The sequence below is a fragment of the Aythya fuligula genome, chromosome 2, assembly GCF_009819795.1.
Source record: "Aythya fuligula isolate bAytFul2 chromosome 2, bAytFul2.pri, whole genome shotgun sequence".
NCBI classification, from domain to species: domain Eukaryota; kingdom Metazoa; phylum Chordata; class Aves; order Anseriformes; family Anatidae; genus Aythya; species Aythya fuligula.
This window is the reverse complement of record NC_045560.1, coordinates 110979531-111001327: the sequence shown is the minus strand read 5'-3', so window position 1 is coordinate 111001327 and position 21797 is coordinate 110979531. Positions and strand designations below refer to the sequence as shown.

General features: G+C 37.6%; 1 protein-coding gene across 2 annotated transcripts in view; it reads right to left on the bottom strand.

Moving 5' to 3' along the window:
- LOC116486432 (laminin subunit alpha-3-like) overlaps positions 1-21797 on the bottom strand; it is a 78497-nt gene that overhangs the window by 55116 nt on the left and 1584 nt on the right. The window contains exons 2-16 of one of the 2 annotated variants that reach the window (XM_032182662.1): positions 20457-20591; positions 19838-19975; positions 19283-19329; positions 17586-17685; positions 17009-17061; positions 16535-16640; positions 14640-14739; positions 13717-13873; positions 10193-10325; positions 8887-9029; positions 7250-7350; positions 6988-7141; positions 5394-5554; positions 3637-3745; positions 1377-1474 (exon numbers count right to left, since the gene is read on the bottom strand). In XM_032182662.1, coding sequence (XP_032038553.1) covers positions 1377-1474; positions 3637-3745; positions 5394-5554; positions 6988-7141; positions 7250-7350; positions 8887-9029; positions 10193-10325; positions 13717-13873; positions 14640-14739; positions 16535-16640; positions 17009-17061; positions 17586-17685; positions 19283-19329; positions 19838-19975; positions 20457-20556 — 1700 coding nt within the window. In that variant the 5' untranslated portion in view covers positions 20557-20591. Of the gene's footprint in view, positions 1-1376; positions 1475-3636; positions 3746-5393; positions 5555-6987; positions 7142-7249; positions 7351-8886; positions 9030-10192; positions 10326-10515; positions 10649-13716; positions 13874-14639; positions 14740-16534; positions 16641-17008; positions 17062-17585; positions 17686-19282; positions 19330-19837; positions 19976-20456; positions 20592-21797 lie in introns of those variants that run through there. The other variant, XM_032182660.1, reaches the window with a different exon arrangement.

Here is a 21797-nt window from a genome sequence, read left to right as displayed (position 1 = left end):
ATCTACATTAGCTTGACTTTATACCATGCTTTTCACCCAGCCTCCTTTCCCCATTTTACTCAGAGTACAAATACCCAAGAATGCCAAATGCCTTTCATGAGAGGACAAGTATCTTCAGTGTTAGAAAGCTGCTCTCAGTTGTAAGATTCTGAACAGCAGGAGAATTAAAGTTGCAATTCAATGCTATGCCCACTTGCAAGCCAAGTGCAGTCACATGCTTTTATCCAATTTAATATCCAGATTTTTCTGTTTCCTATTTCAGTTCAACCACTGAAACTACCATTAGAAATCACCATCTGGAAAACCATTAGACCTAGTCACCAATTCTGCCTCTGAAGTGTTACAAATGTAATTTACTATTACTTTGAGGCTCCCTTCATTGTCAGATCAGTTGGGGGTTAAAAAACAAAACAAAACAAAACAAAACAAAACAACTTAGGACTAGAATCACAAGGACATCCAGGGAGGTGCAACAGGAATCGAAATGTGGGGCTTCCTAATTCAGGAACTGCAATGACATTTCCTCTCTGGTGCAAAGAACGAAACATGTGGAAAGAAGAATGCCAACAGGATGGAGCAAGTGCTCTGCAGAACCTGGAACTGACTAATTAGGAAGTGAACATTCAGGTTCAAATGTTCTCAGTAACAAGAGGACATTGACCTGTGTTGACCCAACTGCACATGAGTACTCCAACTACTGGTACTACTCAAGTATAAAGGAGGAGGGGAAGGATCTGCTGTGAGCAATGAATGCTGAGGGCACGCTTAGCATCACCTATCATACAGGACCCACAATGAGGGGGAGGAGGGAGTGGCTTGTTTGTGAAGAAGGGGTTTACACGTTGCGTAGTTTGGGGCTGCTACATCTTGCTGGTGGAGCTGTGAATTTGGGATACCTGAAAGGAAATTCATATCCCTTACCAATTAGAAATTAAAGCCATTCTGAAACAGGTGAAGCAGTAATATGCAGAATCAAAGTCCAAGCAGAACAGTGAGTATTTCAGGCATGTTAATTCATGGCTTGCCACAGAAACAGCAATATTTTTCCAGCTTGGGCACCTATTATGCTGGAAAGCACATGAGATACTTGTGTATTCTAATGCATTAGCACTCGGTAGTTCAGATGGGAAAGGCTAGTATTACCAACATCTTGCACAAAGTCTGTCTATATTAACACTAACACTTCAGTTTTCAATTACCAGTACAATTATTTTAATTATTATTTTTTATTTTCACAAATGCTACCTCGTAAAAATGGTCAACAAACCACCTTTGAGTCACCAAGCAAAGATTCATTTAAAAGCATTAAAATTCACTTTAGTCTCTCCTTGAGGGTCTATTTCAGAAAATATAAAGGATAACAACAAGCAAGTTACCTTCCATCAGGGATACTCCTGTAAGCAGCTATGCAATGTACTTTAGGATTCACATATTCTGGAGAAAATTCTTCAGCTGATATAATACAAACCTTGTGCTGAAAAATAAGCACAAGGTACAATTAGCAATTAAAACTGTAAATAAATAATAGGGCCAAGCCTGAAAGGAGAACAATGTAGACTAATGTTAGCATAGGGAGATCTAAGTCCCAACCCATGTACTGTCATGGATTTTGTGAGCAGTTTTGGATCCCTTACCTACCTGCACCTGAATGCCTCAGTATTTAAAAGTATTTTTCTGTCCTTCCCAGGGAATGTTAGCTATTGGGAAGTTAAATAAATTAAAATGCAAGTATATGTATGGTAATGGGAATCACAGAAGACCAGCTTGCAGGGTCGGAAGCTAGCCAAGGGTGAACAAGATTATACAGAACAAGGGTCAGAAGGAAAAGCCCTCATCAGTGTTGTTAAGACTTCCAGACCCTGGGGGAATTCCTAGTCCTTCTGAAATGCAGGCAGTAATATTTGCTCACACAAAGTCCTTAGAAATGAGCTTTGGTGACTATGAGATTTCTTCCAGTGGATTCAGAATTCAGTTTAAAAAGTGTTGGTCTTTTTTTTTTTGACATAAGGCATGGCTTGTAGGTAGATACAATAGTTAGTGCCAATAAAAAGATATTACTTGCACTTCCGAAATATGTAAGTGCAGGTTACAAAATGTGTGCATGAACTACTTCAAAAGGAAACAAAAAAGCACTTGATAAAGATAACTAGCACTACATATTAGTATAAATAGCAATTAAAAAAAAGGGAGAATGCATTAATGTGCAAAGTGATTTGCTTTAGAAGCAGTCGTAAAGGAGCTCAACTTGTGTTTTAGCATAAGTGAGCACGGAATATAAACCCTTTATAAGCTAGAAGGCAGAGTGCCAAAAATCCCTTTTCCTGGGCAGCAAGTATTGTGATTATTCTGCCTGTAATGACCCGTAGATCTCCAGCCTATTGCAGCAGAACAAGGGTAGACTCTGAAGATCTGAACTGTACTTTCAGAGCAGCTAAAAAGTTACTGTGGAACATCATTTGGATTCAGACAGCTCATTTGCATCTGTCTGAGATAAAGTCGTTAGAGCCCCTCTTGAAAGCTGACCTCAACAATCCCATTCCCCCTTTACTATTTAGACCAGATTTCTGATCTCCAGCACCGAGGGTAGTTCCCCTTTGCCTCTCTGTTCTATGCAACAGGGCATCTTTAACTCCAAAGCTGGACACTGACTGCATAAATAATGTCCATTCAACAGAAATTCTTCTTTTCCTCATTCTCATCTTTTGGTAAGTGCAGCGTTTACGTTTAATGCAGGGAAATATTTTTTTGTATCTCAATCTTGAAGCAAGTCATTTAGAAAAAGGAAACTGTAATTTGGAAGACAAAATATTACCATGAAACTTCCATATGTGGAGATACAGCCTAATAATAGCAATATCCTTTGGGTATGGATCTTGTTAAGCACAGGAACTGCTACCGGGAGCTACCAAACAATTTAAACAGTATTTGTTCACACTGAATGATGCCTCAGGAAATGAAGTCCTGACAATCCTAACAGTGCCATGGAACGACTCTGTGTTTATACTTTGGTTTTAATTTTAGATTTAAACCAACTGTGTAACTGGCCTCATGTTTCTAAAATGGTAAACACTGAAACAACTTAGAAAAAGAAGTCAGTATCTAGAAAAATGTATTACTGGTGTGGGCCAAAAGATGGCAGTGAAGGTTTTTTATTTAAAGCATTTAAAAGTTTTATCTTTTCTAAAATGAGTGCACTTATTACCTGAAATTTTTGCAAGAGACATCGAAAATGCCTGTGTTTTGAAGATTAAAAGAAAGGAAAGGGAAAAATATAGCAATGAAGAAAAAAGCTACCAGTGTATTTTTCAATTAAAGTTTACATGCAGAAAACAGAGGGCAACTGAAATAAAGCATAACAGAATTGGAAACACCCTTGCCAAGATCAGAGATAAAAAAGATAAACAGGGATTTGCCTTTCTTGTTTGACTCAATATCTTCTGACTATATACAAACCAACATCTTCAAGAATCTAATATACATCCTTTCACACATCACAGAATCACAGAATCACAGAATTTTCTAGGTTGGAAGAGACCTCAAGATCACCACAGAGCTTTTTAATATACTTAGAAAAGTGCATCTCTTTACCTACTTGGGGAACAAATATTACAAAAGGGAAAGAAAATGGAAGCTTACCAGAAGAAAATTAATTGATGATGCCTTAAGATGTATCTTTGTATCTGCTAGAAGATCGTAGGCTGCAATACGATTTCTGTCATCCACAACAACACTGCGACAAAGGAAACTGAGACAGAAAGCAGGATTAAAAATTAGCCTCCTGGCATTGCCATGTTGTTTCTGCTACTGTGTAGCTCAGTGGAGGCCTAGTTAGCCTCACCACAGGTACCCAGTCATTCTGCTGGATCGTAAGTAACAACTATGTTTGGCCACTGGTGAATGCAGTATCCTCACCGCAGAGACAAAGGAAGCACAACATACAAGATGTGGCTTGCCCTTTGTACGTTGCCTACACAGAGTTCAAACCTCCTGACCTTTGTTTAGTTCTCCAGTTGAGCTACTGCTAGCGGTACACTGAGATGTAGGTCTGTGCCTCCAATCAATTACCTTAGATCAGCTGCTTAATCTTACTAAATCCATTAACTACCATAAAACTGCTCTTCTGTTTCTCCTGTAGGAATCAGAGATTGTGAAAGTTTCACTGCTGCTACACAGCTCAGAAATAAGGACATCTCAGGGCTAAGGTCACTTAAGAAGAATAGAGGTCTCTGATTTGATTTTCACTAGAAACTGGGCAACTGAGAATGTCTGTGAATCCGGGATCCATTCTCTTCCAATGTTTTATTGGGAATAATCAGTCTGATAGAGCTGTAAGTAGACCTGGCATACTTTATTCATGATTCTATGACAAACTTCATTATGCAGTTTTGATTGTTTTCTTTTTTAACAGACACGTATCTTCCTGCTCAGGACAGATGACACAGCAGCTTATTGCAGTGGCACCATTAGTTTCAATGCAGAATGGCAGCAGAAGGGATTTACTGAGTCTTTTCACAAGCAAGCTTTTAACATATGCATACAAACAAGGTCAAAATTAGTTCATAAAATGTGTTTAATTTAAAAAAAAAAAAAAAAAAGAGAGCTTGGGGTTCAAAGTGTTATATATCAGGCTAAAATAAGAGCAGTGACCTGGCAAAGTCACATAGATCTGTTCTGCATCACAAACATGCTGATGAAAATCCTGAATATCCCTAACTCTACAATCTGTCAAACATTTGGCTCACAGGAAAAAAATTATGCATGTCAGTAGCCCTCTGACACTCCTAGGGGCACAAACATCTGCGGGATCACAATCCTAATTTGAGTCCTACTCTGAATTGCTCGAGCGTTAAAGACAATCCCACTTATGACAGACAAAATCTCTGGAACATCTGCAGTAACCTCAGTAGTCAACAAGGATAAAGAAACATAGGGCTTGAGGCCTACTCAGGATTTCAGAGAAACGCATACCTTTGCTTCAGCAAATCTTGTTAGAGGGGTGGAAACACTCTTGTAAAACTGGCTGCTACTTTTTTTTCTTTTAATAGTCAAAACCCTCAGACATGCTTTTAACTAAACAAGCATAAACAGTGCAAACATCTACAGCCAACAGAGCTGCTGGATGCTCTGCTACTGGACTCTATAATTAATAGTTTATAAGGATTTACAAGTGTATATAAAAAACCCTTTGTACAGAAAAAGTTCACTAAAGCAGTAGCAATATTTAATGTGCTGACTGCACAGACTTAAAAATCTGTACAATACCCAAAGAATTATGTATTTGCTTTTAAATCACCCTAAAATTTGAACAACATAACAGCAGTAAAATGGATTCCAATATATAAAAAGTATAATTATATTCTAAATGGTTATTTAAGGACTTTGGAAATTCTTACCTGTATTTGCAACTGTATATTCTTACTTGGCCTTCTGTGACAGGTCCCGGGCTATTTATTTTTACCTCAGCAGTGTATAACTGGTCGTCTTCATTGGCATATTCAAAAACAAGAACATAGCGACCAATTTGAGGAACATTTATGGTCATCTGTAAATTGACCTAGGTCAGGCATCATTAAAAAAAAAAAAAAAAATTAGATTTTTCACTCTCTTTTCTTCTTGCAGGAAGCTCCCTTTGCCTGCCCTGCAAGCTAACCCGTCTTCATCAGCCCAGGGCCAACCCTGAGCTGTCTCAGCAAAAGGCAGTCCAGCAGAATGGAAGCAGTGCTTATAAATAATCACTTTGTCCGCTAGTAAGAGTCAACCAGATTCAGGAAACAGCTGCCATTATAACAGCTCTAGGAAGATAACAGCAGATCTGCAAGATAAGGCTAGGAAATGAGGCTTATTATTTCTATTCTTGGCAGGATAAACTATCAGTGAGGAAAATCTGATGTTCCTGAAAAACTGTCACCCTCATCTATAAGCTATCTTTAAAAAACAAATCAAAATTGACTCTTAATTCTCCGCTGAATAAACATTTCCATGAACAGAACTCCTCGTACCGCAGCGCTTTACACTGATTCCCTACAAAGACTGAGAGCATTATCTCCAGGAAATAACCATTGCCACTTTCTGAATCATCAGGTTTTTCTTTTAGTTTACCTGTGCAAGTTGGTTAAAGTAATATTTTACAGAAAATACTTTGAAGTAGTTGCATGAAAAGTGCTGTGGTTACACAGGTTTTTGTTACAAGGGGCTATATAATTATTTTCAAACATAAGATTTTTTTTCTCAAGATGTCCTTAGGCTGTGAACTTTTCAACAAGCAAATAATTCTGTCAACAGCCATCCTGACTTCACTGCAGTAAGTCATAACAGTTAAGTTTTGCACACACATCAGTGATGAAGCACCAGGGCCTATGACATTTAAGTATCATTGGCACAGTTGGTATTTGTAAAGCAACTGTCAGAACACAGTAACAGAGGACACAATCACTTTACATTTAATTATCATGGACTTGATAAAATAGCTTTTTTTAAAAAAAAAAATATGCTTCTAGTATACTTTTTGGTTTTGTGAAACATGTTTCTTTTTCACTGGACCCACATCAGTATCATATTTGCATCTGCTTGTTCTTTACTAAAGCAAATATTTTACATAATTATAGCTCTTTAAGCAACAACAACAACAACAAAAGATGAATTTGGAGTTACATACATACTCCATTACTGCTGACAAACCATTTTGCCATTGTTACTACAATTAAGCAATATGCTGAACTAGACAGTATGCCTAAAACACAGGGATTTTTATTTTATTAAATACTTTTCTCAGAGCAAAACATCCTCTCTAGTCATAGCTATACATCTGCCAATACTGATTTGTTTACACGGATCTGTATAAAATATAGAACTTAGTACACAGCCTGTTTTAGGGATGAGTTACAGATCTGCAAATCCTGAGCCATGAATCTGCCACAGTTTTTTCAGTCCAGTAGTTTTGTAGTGAATAGTGCAGATGCAACTGTGATTAGCATGCAGGAATCTCACCTCTCTTCCACTGATATGGGACATCACTGGTTGATCAGGAGTTGGCTGCCGAACAGGTATTCTTCTGTATTCTCCCCCACGTCTGTAATATGCTACCTCTGAACCAAGGACACAGGAAAATCTGCCCAGTGGCAAATGCTGATAGAGCAAGCAGCTTACACAAAACAAAAACACAACACAGAATTATTATTGCTTTCAATTGCAGCAGTATAATAACAACATAATCCGAGGCAATGGTTTATTCTGTGGCATAGATACTGACTTCTCTGTTGAAACACGTCCAGGATAGGTGCAAGGCTCCGTAACTTGTATCTGCAGGATGGATGCTTCATAATAATCTCTAGGTAACAGCACCATATAATCCTAGGAACAAATATAACAAATGCAAGACCATACAGAAAATTACAAAAGGAACCTCTCCAGATGTTCACAATGTAGCAATGCACAAAACCAATCACAGAATCACAGAATTTTTTTTTTCTAGGTTGGAAGAGACCTCAAGATCATCGAGTCCAACCTCTGACCTAAAAACACAAATAATTCATAATATCACATATAATATCACACAAATAATTTTTATGAAGGATATCTGCAATACACATATAGATTTTTTTTATTGCTATATGGGCCAGCAACATCCCTATGTGTCATGGTAAATGCTTATATCTTCACAGAGACAGTTTGAAGGCAGCTGCCTTGTAAGCAGGGAAACTCTGCATCCACTATCCCATCATGTGTTGTACAAGATGGTGCTCATAAAGGAGGTTCCCCACTACATCTATGCCTTGCAGGACTTGTCAAGTCCAGAGCCTCTGAATCTAAAAGCACAGGCCCCTCCTACTTAAGCTTTAAAGCTAAGTAACACAGATCTTCTAACCCAAAGTTGTTCTTGCTTTATAAGCCAAATGGTCCAGTCAGTAGAGTGGAAGAAAAGAAGCAGTTTGTATAAGCTTGAGTTGCACAGGTGCTGCTTGGTAATACACAGCTGGCTCTGCACAGTTTTCACCCATGTATGCTATTCACCTGCATACAGCTCAACTGTGTTTGACTCTGCAAGGGAGATTCATGTATCCCAGGTGACTTCATAAAAATATTCCTCATAATCTATTAAGTTGTGCTTCAAGAAGCTGGTATATTTTTGCTCTGCCTTTTCAACTTAAAAGAGTGGAGTTTTTTTATAAAAACTTTCTTTTATGAATACATACTAGGCTAAGATCATTAACAAATTCCTTTCCAAAGGTGTTAAAGAAAAAGGCACAATAGTACTGTCACTTCCAGCAAGAAATACGCTGCAAGCTCTTTAGTAACATTCTACATGGCGTTCCATAAATTTAACAGAGCCCCAGGGTTGATGACTAAAGATAGCGGCTACTTGTTAAACGTATATCATATACATAAGAATTTCAGTATAGCATCTTTGTGCTCATGCATCTTTAAGGTTTTCTATAAATGCTCACCTCAAAGACTTTGTCTTTTTATAGCAACTCACAACAGTTGTCACAGAAAATTTTTCAGTAAGTGGAAGGAGAGTAAAGATGGGAGGATAAAAAGCTTTACTTATGTTATGTGATATGCAAGAATTACTAATTTCTATGAGCTTTTATGCTCAACCAATTGTGCTGTATATTAATATTACTTCAACATTTGAAGGTACAGATTCTGGACAGACTGAAAGTCTGTAAGCACATGAAAAATTACAGAAGATGGAAGTCAGAGAAGGGAAAAAAAGTGAAATTAGAGGCTGAACTGTATATTTTCATAATGACATTCTGCCACTCTACTATTTTCACTACTACTGTGCAATTTCAATTGCTTCCAGAGTTGTTCCTGACAAACAACTCCAGAGCAATATTATCATGACAGCCTTCAAGCACTTGTTTTCTTCAATTGTTTTCTTACCAAGAGGACTTCCTCTGCCATTATACTGACAATCCACATTCCTGGAACCAATGAGAAAGATTCTGTGGAGCTTTTTCCTGGGATTGTGACGAAAGCTGGCTCCTTGCTGGGTGGGAAGACAAATTCTTTGCTCTGAGCAGTCCCTGCCAGAAAAAAAAAAAAGTTAAAAAAAAAAAAAAAGTAAAAAATAAGGGACCGAGTAAAATGTCTCTACTTGGTTGGTACTCTGGACTTTAGATTTAATCCACTAAACTTGGTGTAATAGGAGCTGATCAATGCTCCTCTGACAATATGTACTGTAAGTAAGCTACAGAGCTGTGTAATTATTGTCATCTTGTTTTTTATTAGTCTTGAGCAAATTGGTTCAGAAGAGCAGACTTTTTCCTTTGTAATGGCCAGTTTTGTATTATTCTGAAATGTTCATTTCCCTTCCCTCTTCCATTATTTTCCATTCAATATTTCTCTCCACTGACTCAAGACATCTTCAGTTGACACAAAGATGCAACTTTCATGCTGTATATTTCAAATACCAGAGGTTCTCTGTAGCATCGAAAATGTTATGAAAAGCAAAGGTTTCCTCTTGAGAGCCCCTAGACAAAGACAAAAGCTTGTTCTCCAAGCTGGTTCCCTGTCTCCCTGGCAATGCAAGCCAGTCCTGACTATAAACTGCTGCCCCTCTGCTGAGAGGTACCTGTCGTGTCTTCAGTTCTGTCTTCTCCGAATTACTGAAGGATCTATGACTAAATGCCATCGACTCCCAGCAGTGTGATACTATTAGGCATCGTAAGAGATAATGCTGAGCATATCCTTGAATGGTAGAGGCATACCAAGGATATGGAGTACTTATCTTTTACCAGGGACCAAGTCATGATATGCTGTTGAGGTCTGTCATCAGAGCTAATTTGGTGGATTGGGTTCATCATTAAATAAACATTATTCATGGAAAGAAGGCAGAAGTCACCTTTAAACTGAAATATTAAAGGCAACTAAATCAAGATAAATGCTGTTATTCCTTCTTTGAAAGCTTCGTAAAACACACAGTTCAAATCTTGCGAGTACAGAACTGAAAGCCCTGAATTTGGCAAACGTTTAAAAAACAAATGTTGATTACTACTGTTAGCAGAAGTTTCATGCAAACATAGCCACATCATTTACAGGAAAATATATTAGGAAAAGCACAAGAGCATTGACATTGTTAAAAGCAATGCATTTTAAGCGACATTACGAATCCGAATTAGTTGCTTCCTGAAAAGGCTTCTCTAATCTAACATTCATCTGATCTGTTGTGCCGTTGGGTTGTACCTACCTGTTCCAGGCCGAGATTGAGAAGCAGATATGCGGCCAGGTAACGATTCCCCTCCAGGGTTAATGTATCTCAGGATAACGCGAAATAAGTAGTGGTTTGATTTTTCCACATTCAAAGTTATCCTCACTTCGTTCTGAAAAATTGAAGTTAATAAACAAAAACAGCCATAAAGTGCTGAATAGAGGAACAGTTAGAAGCCATGCAAGCACCAGACTAAATGCCTACAAGAAAAATGCACATGCAGACAAGTGTACACTGGAATGGCAATGCTGTGTATGACAGATGAAGACAGGTAAGCCTAGTGAGAAAATTAATTCACTTACAAGTATAGTTAGTGCCAAAATGTTTTCCCTCAGCAATTGAGATCTTCCCTTTAGAGCTTTTTGAACCCAGGGTGACATAGCGGAGGACTAGGTGGAAGAGCTTAGGGGAAGCCACAGTGACAGGTACAACCACCTCTGGCTGGGAAAAATAAAAAGAAAGGGAAAAAGGAGGAAAGGAAAGTATATTATTTGTTACTAGCACCCAGAGAAAGAAAAACCATTTGGCAAAAGACATACTCCATAACAGAAAAGAAAGGCTCCAGCAGCTTACAAGAGAACATGGAACAAAATCTCCTGTAAAATAAAACACTTGTTGAATAATAACTTACCCTGAAACACATGGAATCTTAACTAATATGCATGTTGATATTGCACCTTGAAACATGGACAGTATTTTACTGGTATTCTCCCTGCACGTGCAGGGAAAGATAAGGTATCAAGGGCCGGAATCACTGGTCTTAGTCTGAGATAACACAATGCTTCATAGCATGCAGACATCTCAGACTGGCACTGCAACTTCTGCTCCTCCACCAGATCCCTCACTGCCTTAGAGATGTGATACCATGCTTCTTTTGCCCTGGGGCTGAACTGACATCTCTGGAACCACACAGTTCCCATCGACCCTGACTGGCAGTAAGCCCACAGGAGAATGAATTCACACAGCCCCCATTTAGTTGCAGAGCAGAAGTATCAGCAGAGACTTGTTCAAAGGTTGGTGGATTAGGAAAAAAATAGGCTTTGTGCAGTCTCAAGGGTTTGGCTTCCTCCCTTCCATCCTAAATCATAAAGCTCCACCACAAACCAAATCCCACCAGTTCACCCATCATAACCCACTCACTGTCCCATCCCAAGATGCTTCTGGTACAGTAACCTCCCTACCACTATTGTCCATTCTGCATCTCCAAAAGCTCACAGGTTTTCTAAATTGCAAACCTGTCAGAATGGGGCACAAAGCCATATTATTTCTTATTGCTAAAAGTTAAAATAAATGCCAGAGTGCCAGCTCACACATGCTAGTTAGCATATTATTCAATTCTGTCATCATCATAGAGACCTCCTCTTTCTAAATAGAAATGCAATGCAGAAGGCAAAGACAGATATGTAACAGATGATATGGATGAGAGATCTGCAGAGATTAAATGGCTAAGATCTCGGTGACTGCAGAAGGGCAGTGGACCAGAACACAAAACACAGACACATGGGGGAAGGTTTTGCAACTGTTGTTTTAAATGGAGAAGGACGACTGCTGAAAAGAAAAGACAGGCATTGAGGGAATACCTGAAAAATAGATAGGAACAAAGAAGAAAAGGTGAAAGAAATAAAGCAACATGCCTCAGAAAGTATCACAAAATGGTTTCTAAGCTTTTATGGGAAGTCTAGAAGACACAGGTGAAGAGAAAGAAGACATTAATGAGTAATGAGGGAGGAAGAGATGTCAGTCCTCAATTTCAAGCAAAAAGCAGGAAGCGAGGAGGATTTATTCTTTGAGCTCTATCACCAACCTAGGCAGCTCTTGCCAGTGCTTTAAAATCTCAGGCAAACTGTTAGCTTCTCAGTCTATCAGAGACCCCCATGTTAGCAGCATGGGTGAAGCACAGCAGCATAGGGCACTACTCATGGGTTATTTATTTCACCTGTGTTTGTTGTTCGTTTGTTTTTTTAATTGTATTGAAATATTTTCACAAAAAGTTTTTACATTAGCCTTTTGTGTGGTAGATATTGTAATGCTAATTTGTCTTCCACAAAAGAAATGTCAGGAGTATTTCAGGGCCCTGCAAGACACAAAAATGCTATGTGAAAATTCTGAAAGTTTCTTGAAATGAAGAATGTGACTATGAAGAATGAAGACTATCTATGCAAGGATCTAACTGTGGAGGGCCTGGATCTGGCAATTACTTACATGAATTAAAAGCTTTATTCAGATGAGCAAAGTAAGGCACACTTTCAGCAGGATTAAAAACTAAGCCTTTTCACTACCTCTTTACAAAATGCCTAGAGGGAGTTAGAAAGCAGAAATTTACGAAAGCACAGTTTCCAAAGAGTTGCCTTCATTTGTGAATGTGGAGTAATTCTGAAAAAGCCAAAAAATAAAAAGAAAAAAAAAGTCTTTGAGATTAAAGAAACAAAAACAAACAAACAAACCACAAACAAAAAAGAACACAACAACAAAGAGGAAAGAGTGAAAAGCAAAGAACAGAAAGAAAAACACTATACTTGCACAACAGTTATGTGCTTATGTCTGTCTGTATTTGACCCATTGGTCCTTGGAGAGGTTACAGAGGATGGACACAACTATATCTGTGGACTAAAAAATCTAATCAGCATCAGAGTACTACAAATATCAGAGTACCACTTTTAAGAAGAATGAGCAAATCCCATTTATTGCTCAAATCTACTCTTCAAATTCTGAGTCACTTGCTCAGCAGTTCAGTCCAAAGTCAAACAGGTCCTTTCTTATACAATTAAATTATGCTATGCAATTCCTGCAATGTATTTATTCCCTCTGTTGTTTTTTGCTTTATGTGTAAACAATCATGAGACTAAAATAAATGTTGCTGAAACACTCTTGCTCGCATCTTGTTTGACTGAATCACACGTTTTCTTGTTTGCTGTAATGTAAAGGTATCATTCCTGATAAATTGGAGACTTTCTCCTCCTTGCCCAATACAAGTTGCAAGCGTGAAGGCTTCACTCCGGCACTATGATGAAACCTGAAAATCTTAACACTATGGAACTCTATAATCAAGTGATTTAGCCAAACATCAATCTTCTCCTGTCCTTGTCATAACAACAATTTCTGGATTTAGTCATAGAGACTTTAAAGCTACCAGATCTTAACTTTAAACCTACAGCAAAATGTATTCCTAAAAAACAAAACAAAACAAAACAAACAAACAAACAAAAAAAAAACACAACAGAAAAAGCCAACAACAACCTCCCCCCAAAAAAGAAAAACAAAACAACCTCTGTAGTTTCTGAATGTCTCTGAAGAACACATATTTGGATTAGCAATGACCAACTTTAAATAATGCCAATAGTCACTAATCCAAACAGTGATACAGTGCCAAAGTGTTCAGATTAGTGAGATCCTGTCCTTTCTGGTTCCTCCATGACCTTGTACACACATAACAGTACAACGGGGGCATACATACCATACATCAATGTTTTCACCCCAAAGCCTTGAGCAAAATACCAGCTTACTTGTACAGAAGACATCCGGGCATATCCTCTCCAACTGAAGTTAGGAAATTCCTGAGGATCATAGCCAAACCGAACTCCCCTTCCCTGGATGGTAGTGCCATCTTCAATCTCAAACTTCATGTGGTGCAGATCAGGGAAAAAATAGTTTTGTTCAGGCCTTTCAAGGAGACAAAAAAAAAAAAGAACAAGCATTCAAAGGACTATTATTTTCCTCCAAATTTACATTTTTTGCTCTGACTGTCAGTTTGGATATCCTTGCCAGTATAAAATACAAATATAACCATTGATTAAACCTTTGATATTTATTTGTGAGTAAAGACATTTCAGGCAATGTGCCTAAATCATGTCACTCAACAGCTAAAGCAAATTGATTCTGATATGATTTTTCACTTCACAACTGTGTAAGCCAAAAATGCCTGACGAATTTGTGATATTTCCAGGTAGTTCGTCATCTGAGTATAACCCCAACATCCAACACTTTTTGGCAAGAATCCTTCGCCCACTCACCATTGTAATCTGAAAGAATTACCATTCATTGTATAGTCTACATCTAAAGGAATAAAGCAACGGAAGGGAAGCGATCTACTGATCACTGAGAAATTAGCTACTGATAGTAGCTAATAAATTCCAGGCAGCAAATAAGATGGGTGGAATGAGAATTCTCTTTCACGAACTTTTACAGCTGTACCTTACCTTATGTAACTCTTGATATATACAGGTACATTGATATATACACGATGTGATTGCAAAAAATCCCATTAAAGTAACAGAAAAAGACTGTCAGGTGAAGTGAGTATAACTAATACCACAATTTACCAGCTTATTTATCAACAAATAAAGAATTTCATGTGAAAAGCTAGCAAGATGGGCAGTTTCAAATGATCTACTTTAGAGCACAAGCTCTTTGTGACAGTCTGACTCACTCCTGACAGGTCATCCCCACAACGTGCTCTCTGCACTGGCAGGCACCCGAGGGCTCAGCACACGCAGAACTGATGGATCCTCCAACATCACACTGACAGCCTGCCAGGCAAAGAACAGAAGCCAAATATCCCATCAGAAAAAGTGATAAAGGTTATCAGAAAACACACCTGGCTTCCTCTAATTAAACACTATTATCAACTCATTTCCTCCTTCCGGAGCCCTTTAGACTCCCCTCAGACTCTTTGAAACACGTTAGCACTCATGGATAAGGTGCAATTACTTCTGGCTTTTCATGTTTGTTGTTTTCTTTTTTTTTTTTTTCTCCTGCTTGTAACATGACAAAAGCCTTTTTAATTATTATTTTTTATTTTTAAATCACAAGTAAAAAGCCACATTTACTAAATGCTGGACCACAGTTTTGCAGAACAGCCATTCTGGTACCACAACATAAGAAAACCATATGTGTTTACATAAGAGCATACACATATTTTTAACTGATATCGGACAACCGTATTGAGTGACTTCCTATATGAGACAGGATTTGTGACATAAAGTAAGGGACACCTCTAATAACGAGGCATAATGTATCACACTAAGGAACAAGTATGCCTAGGTTAAAAATTTCAGAACTGACTTGACAGGTTGATTGTTCCTAAACATACTTATAGCACATCAAGTAATCTCACTGAAATCAAAGAGAATTAAAGTAATTTGCACCTTCGTGAAGCCAGATCTGTTTCATTAGATCTTTGGTTTGAAAATTAGGCACAAAAAGTTTGTTTGATAAACTAGACATTGTTTTTAAACTTTGCACACACAAAAGGATTGACACAAATACATCAGTAAAAAAGTAAATCTCTTGCATCATCCCTGTACAGGTGTAAATCCCACTAAAGGCAGTGAAAGTGCTTTCAATAATTTTAGCAAACCCAAATCTACAGGGAGGGCAAGGAAGAAAGGGGACCACTGAAGTAGTCCTATGCTCCTCAAAACACATGGCAGAATGATGACCACTTCCACCATATCACAGCTACATCTGACTGTATATCAAAGCATCCTGAGTCACAGTTTATAGCAATACACAAACAGAACTGAAACTAAAAATAAATCAAGTTACAAGCTGTTGTAATCTTTTAAGTTCTTATTCCAGTGGACCTTAGAAACCCACTAAACAGAACAAAGAGCTACCAATCTTTGTTTGCAGGAAAAATCAAACCTCCCTGGCCCCGTATCCTGGTGGAAGGTGTGAAAGAAGGAATGACTTTCAGTTATCTTATATGGAAATCTCTTTAGCTATGATACATACATATTTTGCTGGACGAATTGCATCTCGGTGTTACGTACTGCATTGAACTTTTCATTGCATTTTAATTTCTGACTCCATTGAAACCCTCTCAGAGTGTGAGGTATTCGATTTTGACAGGGATTAGTGAGGTGCACAATGCAGGAATGAAGGCTAGGCACAGAGCTCAGGATTGCTCAGGCTTGCACTGGCTCTGTGCTGGGCAAGCTTCAGCAGCTCCTCTTGCTATCTCACAACAGGCTTTGATGGAGAAACCTCAGACAGGTGGTGGTAAACAAGGCACTGAGTATGGTGAGGCAAAAGCCGATGAACTCATACAGGAACAAATTTTACCAAGTGAATGAGCCACAACATTTCTGGGAGCTACTGTGGTAACGTCTGCCCTATTCTTTCTCCTTTTGGAAGGCAAAGAAGGAGATTTCAAATACAGAACACATCCAGCTCAAACTGAGACTTGTACATGTTACAAGTAATAGTGCAAAACACTGCATAAACGATTCAACAAACACATCCACGTTTTAAAAATATGACCTGTGGAATTCTAAATACTTCTGTGTTATGTGAAAATTTGCTGCTAGAAATGTTCTTTACCTTGGCAGCCAAAATAATTATTGTTTTCAAGAGCATAATAACCAGCTTCACAAGTGTCACAGGAATCTCCACAAACATTGGATTTGCAGTAACAATGTCCATTTTCCTGTGAAGAAAATAATTTCATCAAAAATTTCATCAGCACCTTCTTCAGAACTTCATTCTTTCAATACTTTGAATTCCCTCCAGTTGTGAAGAGGAAAATCATTCTAATTTGAACAAAAACATTTTATCTGGACATAACTTAGTTATTTATCACCTTTAATGAACAGACAAGAAATCCCTACTTTTAAGGTGATGAAAACTTTTCATAACTTTCATACATCCCTAGGATGTCACCTGTCATTTCATGTGTAAAAATTTCATGTGTAAAAAAGCAGTAATGAGTTCCAAGATTTCCATCTTACTATGTTACAATAACATATATTTACAAAAATAAATTGAATTAATGTTTTCCTTATAATTCCACTTCACCTGTCGACATTCTCCAACTCCACTTAGTGTTCCACTCACATCACAATGGCACGCTGCACGGATTGAAAAAAAAAAAAAAAAAAGATAATCTGCATTTCCTCTTTCCAATATGCTTTGCATTAATAAATAAATAAATAAATAAATAAATAAATCTTGAGTCCTCAATTTGGAGTCAGTGCAACAAAGTGGATTCTACTCTGGAAGGTTCAGAACAACAAATAGATACTGGTGCAAGGCGAGAAGATAAAGCAAAGAAGAATGAATGACTTGTGTATGTGCAATTTACTGACGTGTTTTGAAGTATCCTAATTTACATCTAGCAAAACCAGTCTTTTCTGGGTGTTCTGACAGAATTGCTTTCTGTCAGAGTACAGAACTAACAAACACTCATGAAATTGTGGTCTAATTTCTAAAAATAACTTTTGCTATTATAGGTAATTTGGTTTTCAAATTAAGTAACGTGAAAACATGTTCTTAACGAGTTGTTAAAATCACTGAGCACCACAGCTAACAAAGACAATATTCAAAATAATTTAGCGTATTTCATAACCCAAAGAAATGTGTCTTAAAGCTGTACCTGTACATCCTTCAGGGTTTTCTTTGGCCAGGTTCCAGTATAATGGTTTGCATTTACTACATGTAGGACCTTCAACGTGCTGAAGACATTGACAATAGCCCTAATGACAGAAAGAAGTTGATTCATCTGTTTCATAAAAAAACACACAGCTCTTTAGTATTATGAAAGATTTAATGTTATAAACAACTCAGGCAGCTTACTGACTTTCACAAAAACATGGAATCCACAGCTGATTCAGACTTCTTGAATTTTTCTGTCTCACACTATCAGCACAGGATTGTTCCATTTTTCCATATCCAATTTATCCTAAATATCATAACATACTTTCCAATTCTTTCATAGCCTTATTATAACTGCTCCAAAGCATTAACAGTTTTGTATAAAGTTTAAAATACAATTTTTCCTAAAAGTAGTCATTAATTTTTATATTTTCTCCTACTTTTATCATTCTGTTTTTCTTAGGAGGGCAAAGTAGAAACAACAGTGGTAAAGTGACCTAATTCAGATTCAAAATGTTAATATTAGTGGTTTTTTTGGTTTTGTTTTGTTTTTAATTATGGCAATTACACACTTTTTTTTCTATTTTTTATTTTTACCAACAACTTTTCTGTACTTTTAATCTGAGATAATTTATGTGCTGAATCACCCATATAGTACCATACAGCACTGTGAAGTAGATATGATGTCGACTTTTTTTTTTTTTGTAAAATTGATTTAGGTAATTTTTGGTAGAATTTATCTGTTATGTCTCTTCTTCATATTTTCTTACACTTCTCCATTTATTAACTATTGAAAAAATAATTATACAAAGCTAAAGCATATTTCTCTGAGGCAACAGAGACTTTTCAATCCCCTACACATTATTGTTAGGGACAAGCAGAGGCAAATAATAGTAAATTCTGCTTTTCTTCTTAATTCTTTTTCTATCCTTTTCCATAAAAGAGAATGGATGTCTCTCAGCAGGGCTATTTGCTCAGGCGCATCAACATTGTTTCCAGGGAGTAACTGGCTTACATGTGGCCAACTTTAAAAAAAGCTGTAAGACAAATACAGATGTATGCCTGAGCCTACCTCTTCTACTTGCCAGATCTATTTTCTGGGTCTTCTTTGCAACCCATTTATACGGAATGTAACTTAACAGTTTCTGATCTGTGATTTTTCATAGTATATTACTAATATAAAAATACTAACTACTAATACTAGTATATTACTAATATCAATACTAAAATGCTAGTATATACTTTCATATAATAAATACTAGCATATTACTGATGTTAAAATACTAAATACTAAAATATATTTTTTTTCGGAAATAATTTGGTACTGAAATGGTCCAACCCAGAACCAGAAGGTCTTCAAAGCATGCATAGCTATAGATGCACACCTGCATGCATGCATCAGCATTCTAGCATACCAAGCACACACAAACAGTATGCATATTGCACATATAAAAAGATTCAAAGACAAACAAACAAAAAAAAACAAACACCACCCTAAACAGGTAATTGTATTTGTTTTGATCAAAGAATAAAACACAATGGTCATTTCCTCTCTTACTCTGCAAATAAGCTTGTGCAATTCTTTCACAGATTATGATCAGGCTTCAGGCACTTAAGTGATGGAGTGAATGCGTTCAGCAAAGGCTCAGACCATACATGAATTATGAATATTGCTAGCTGCAAAGACAGAATACTTACAGAATGAGAACCAACACTACCTGAAGGGTCACATTCACTGTTGATTCCTTTAGGAATTAAAAAATAAACACATTAAAAGATCTTTTGAAAACAGAGCTATGAAATACAGTAATGCCAAAAACTACAGTGTAAGCTCTGCAACTTTCAAAGAGTGTCTTAATAGTCACCTTGAAGTGACTTAATTACTTCAATCTTTAAGACCAGAAGAAGCCTTTAATAGTGATTGTTCAAATATGTATTTAGCCTAGTTTGGACTAATTATTTTGGTATACAAAGTAGTCACTTGGAAAAATGTAGCACTAACCTACGACTGAGAGATGTTTTCTTAAAGCTTCTGTGGCATTGTTGAAAAAAGGTTTTAATCTTACAATTTACTTCAGAGAATATACAGAAAGAGGAATGAAATCCTCGAATATCTAATCCTGGTGTGTCCCTCCCTTCCCACACTTCAGCGTGTTTCTATGAAACTACACATAGCAAAATGTCCTGATGAACCTTACAATAAAAATGGGGGTGATACGAACTGAATGCAGGATTTTCTATCACCAATGTTACCTTCACAGTAGGGGAAACTGTAGGCTGCAGAAAGGCATCTGTCACACTGTCTCCCCGTAACACCTGGTTGACACTCACACTGCCCTGCTGTTGGCTCACATGTGTTGTGCTGGGAACCAAGAGGAGAGCACTGACAAGCTGTATAACCAAAAAACAAACAAACAAAACAAAAACACATTGACAATATTAGTAGAGTTCACCTTGAACATACGAAATAATAACTTTCAAAACTCCGGTATTGCAGAGGTTTTGAACACTGTCTAGACTGCCCTTCATTTTTCTTTGAAACAAATCACAGGGTCCACACACCTGCTTGGAACCTATGAGTTTGAGATGATCTGTTTCATCTCAACATTGTTTATCATGCTTACATTAATCCAACTTGCACAGATAACAGGAACAGAGATGATGTGCCAGGTGGGGCTACCAGAGTGTGTGCCTACCAAGAAGCCTGGACACTGGCTTGATCTTCAGTGTCACTGTTGCCAGCTTTGGAAGGAACAAAACTATCATGCTTACATAGTTTTTGATGGCAATATATATGGGAGAATATATTTTCTTCTGTACTATAGCAGTAAGATGGCAAGCCCCAGTAAAAGGAGGAAAGGCTGGTACTCACGCAAGCAGCTGGGATAGCTGTAATAACCTGGAGCACACTGGTTGCATTTAAATCCAGCAAAGTTCCTGTGGCACAGACACTGTCCTCTGGGACCACACATACTGTCCACTGAGCCAACTGAATCACAATTGCATTCTGTATGGGGGATAAAAAAAACAGTAATAATCACTAAGTATTCTGACAGACACGTCTAAACAAGTAGTTATTTAAAAGAGAATTTGCCCCAAAGACACCTTTAAATGTTAAACAATCAGGAGGAATCCAGACAAACTATAATATCACCGCCAAATATAAATATCCTGAAATAGATGCTTATAATGTAATTGCCTCCTCAACCACTAATAATCAGGTTCTTACTGCAATGCCATGATGTACAGCTTAGACATTTAATTTGATTCCTTGCAAAATACACATACAAGGAAGAGAAGTCAATCTTAAAATGGAAAGAAAAGTCCCATGAGAGAAGTACTCATCATCTTTACAAAATAACCTCTGACAAAAAGCATCCACAAAGCGAGGCTAGGTCTAACGGCTGACAAATGTACTAGAAAAGCAGTTAATGATGCACAACTTCATGATGGAGAAACAAAGGATGCACAAGGTAAAAACTGCTGACCTGTTGTAATTCTACAAGCTGGTAAGCAGTGCACTGCAAGAATCTGCACATAACACGTGAGGCACGCTGTCAGACTGTAAAAGCTAGCTGCATGGTGCTTCTCCTGGATTTATCACTAGCTTAGGCTAACAACTCTATCACAGATATGATGTGCTGTTTTGTTGAAACGATGCTGGAAGTTACACAGGCCCACATTTTATAGGTGCATGAACAGGAGCCTGTCCAGGAATCCCAGCTGCCATGGGTTTTGCAGTTAAGGCTAAGGTTTGCAGTTAATCTCTTACATTATTTGACTGACAAATAGCTGACTGACAAATATAAAACAAACACTGTTCAAATGCTGTCTTTCTGTTGCATGTTCATTTTCCTGGTTCCCCATTTTGGTTCCTCTTCATGCTGCAGCCAAGGATGTCTGGCTTTGCTGTGTTTACGTCAAAGCTTCATGGAAAGACACAGGACTTGCTAGCAAGTTGTGTAAGAACAATACAAACACTAAAGCTTCCAAAGACATCACCAACACTACAGTCCCCTCCCAACTGAATATTAAATCACAGTCCCTCCTCATTTTAATCATATTAGTTTAAAGGCTTTGTTTGGATCCTGCTCCTGTTGAAGAAAGCTTCTATATGGTACAACAAGGTAAGACCATAAAGGACAGTTTTAGCTGCAGTAGCCAAGAAATTATAAAGCTACCTCCCTTCTGAAGATGACAGCTCCAAACAGGA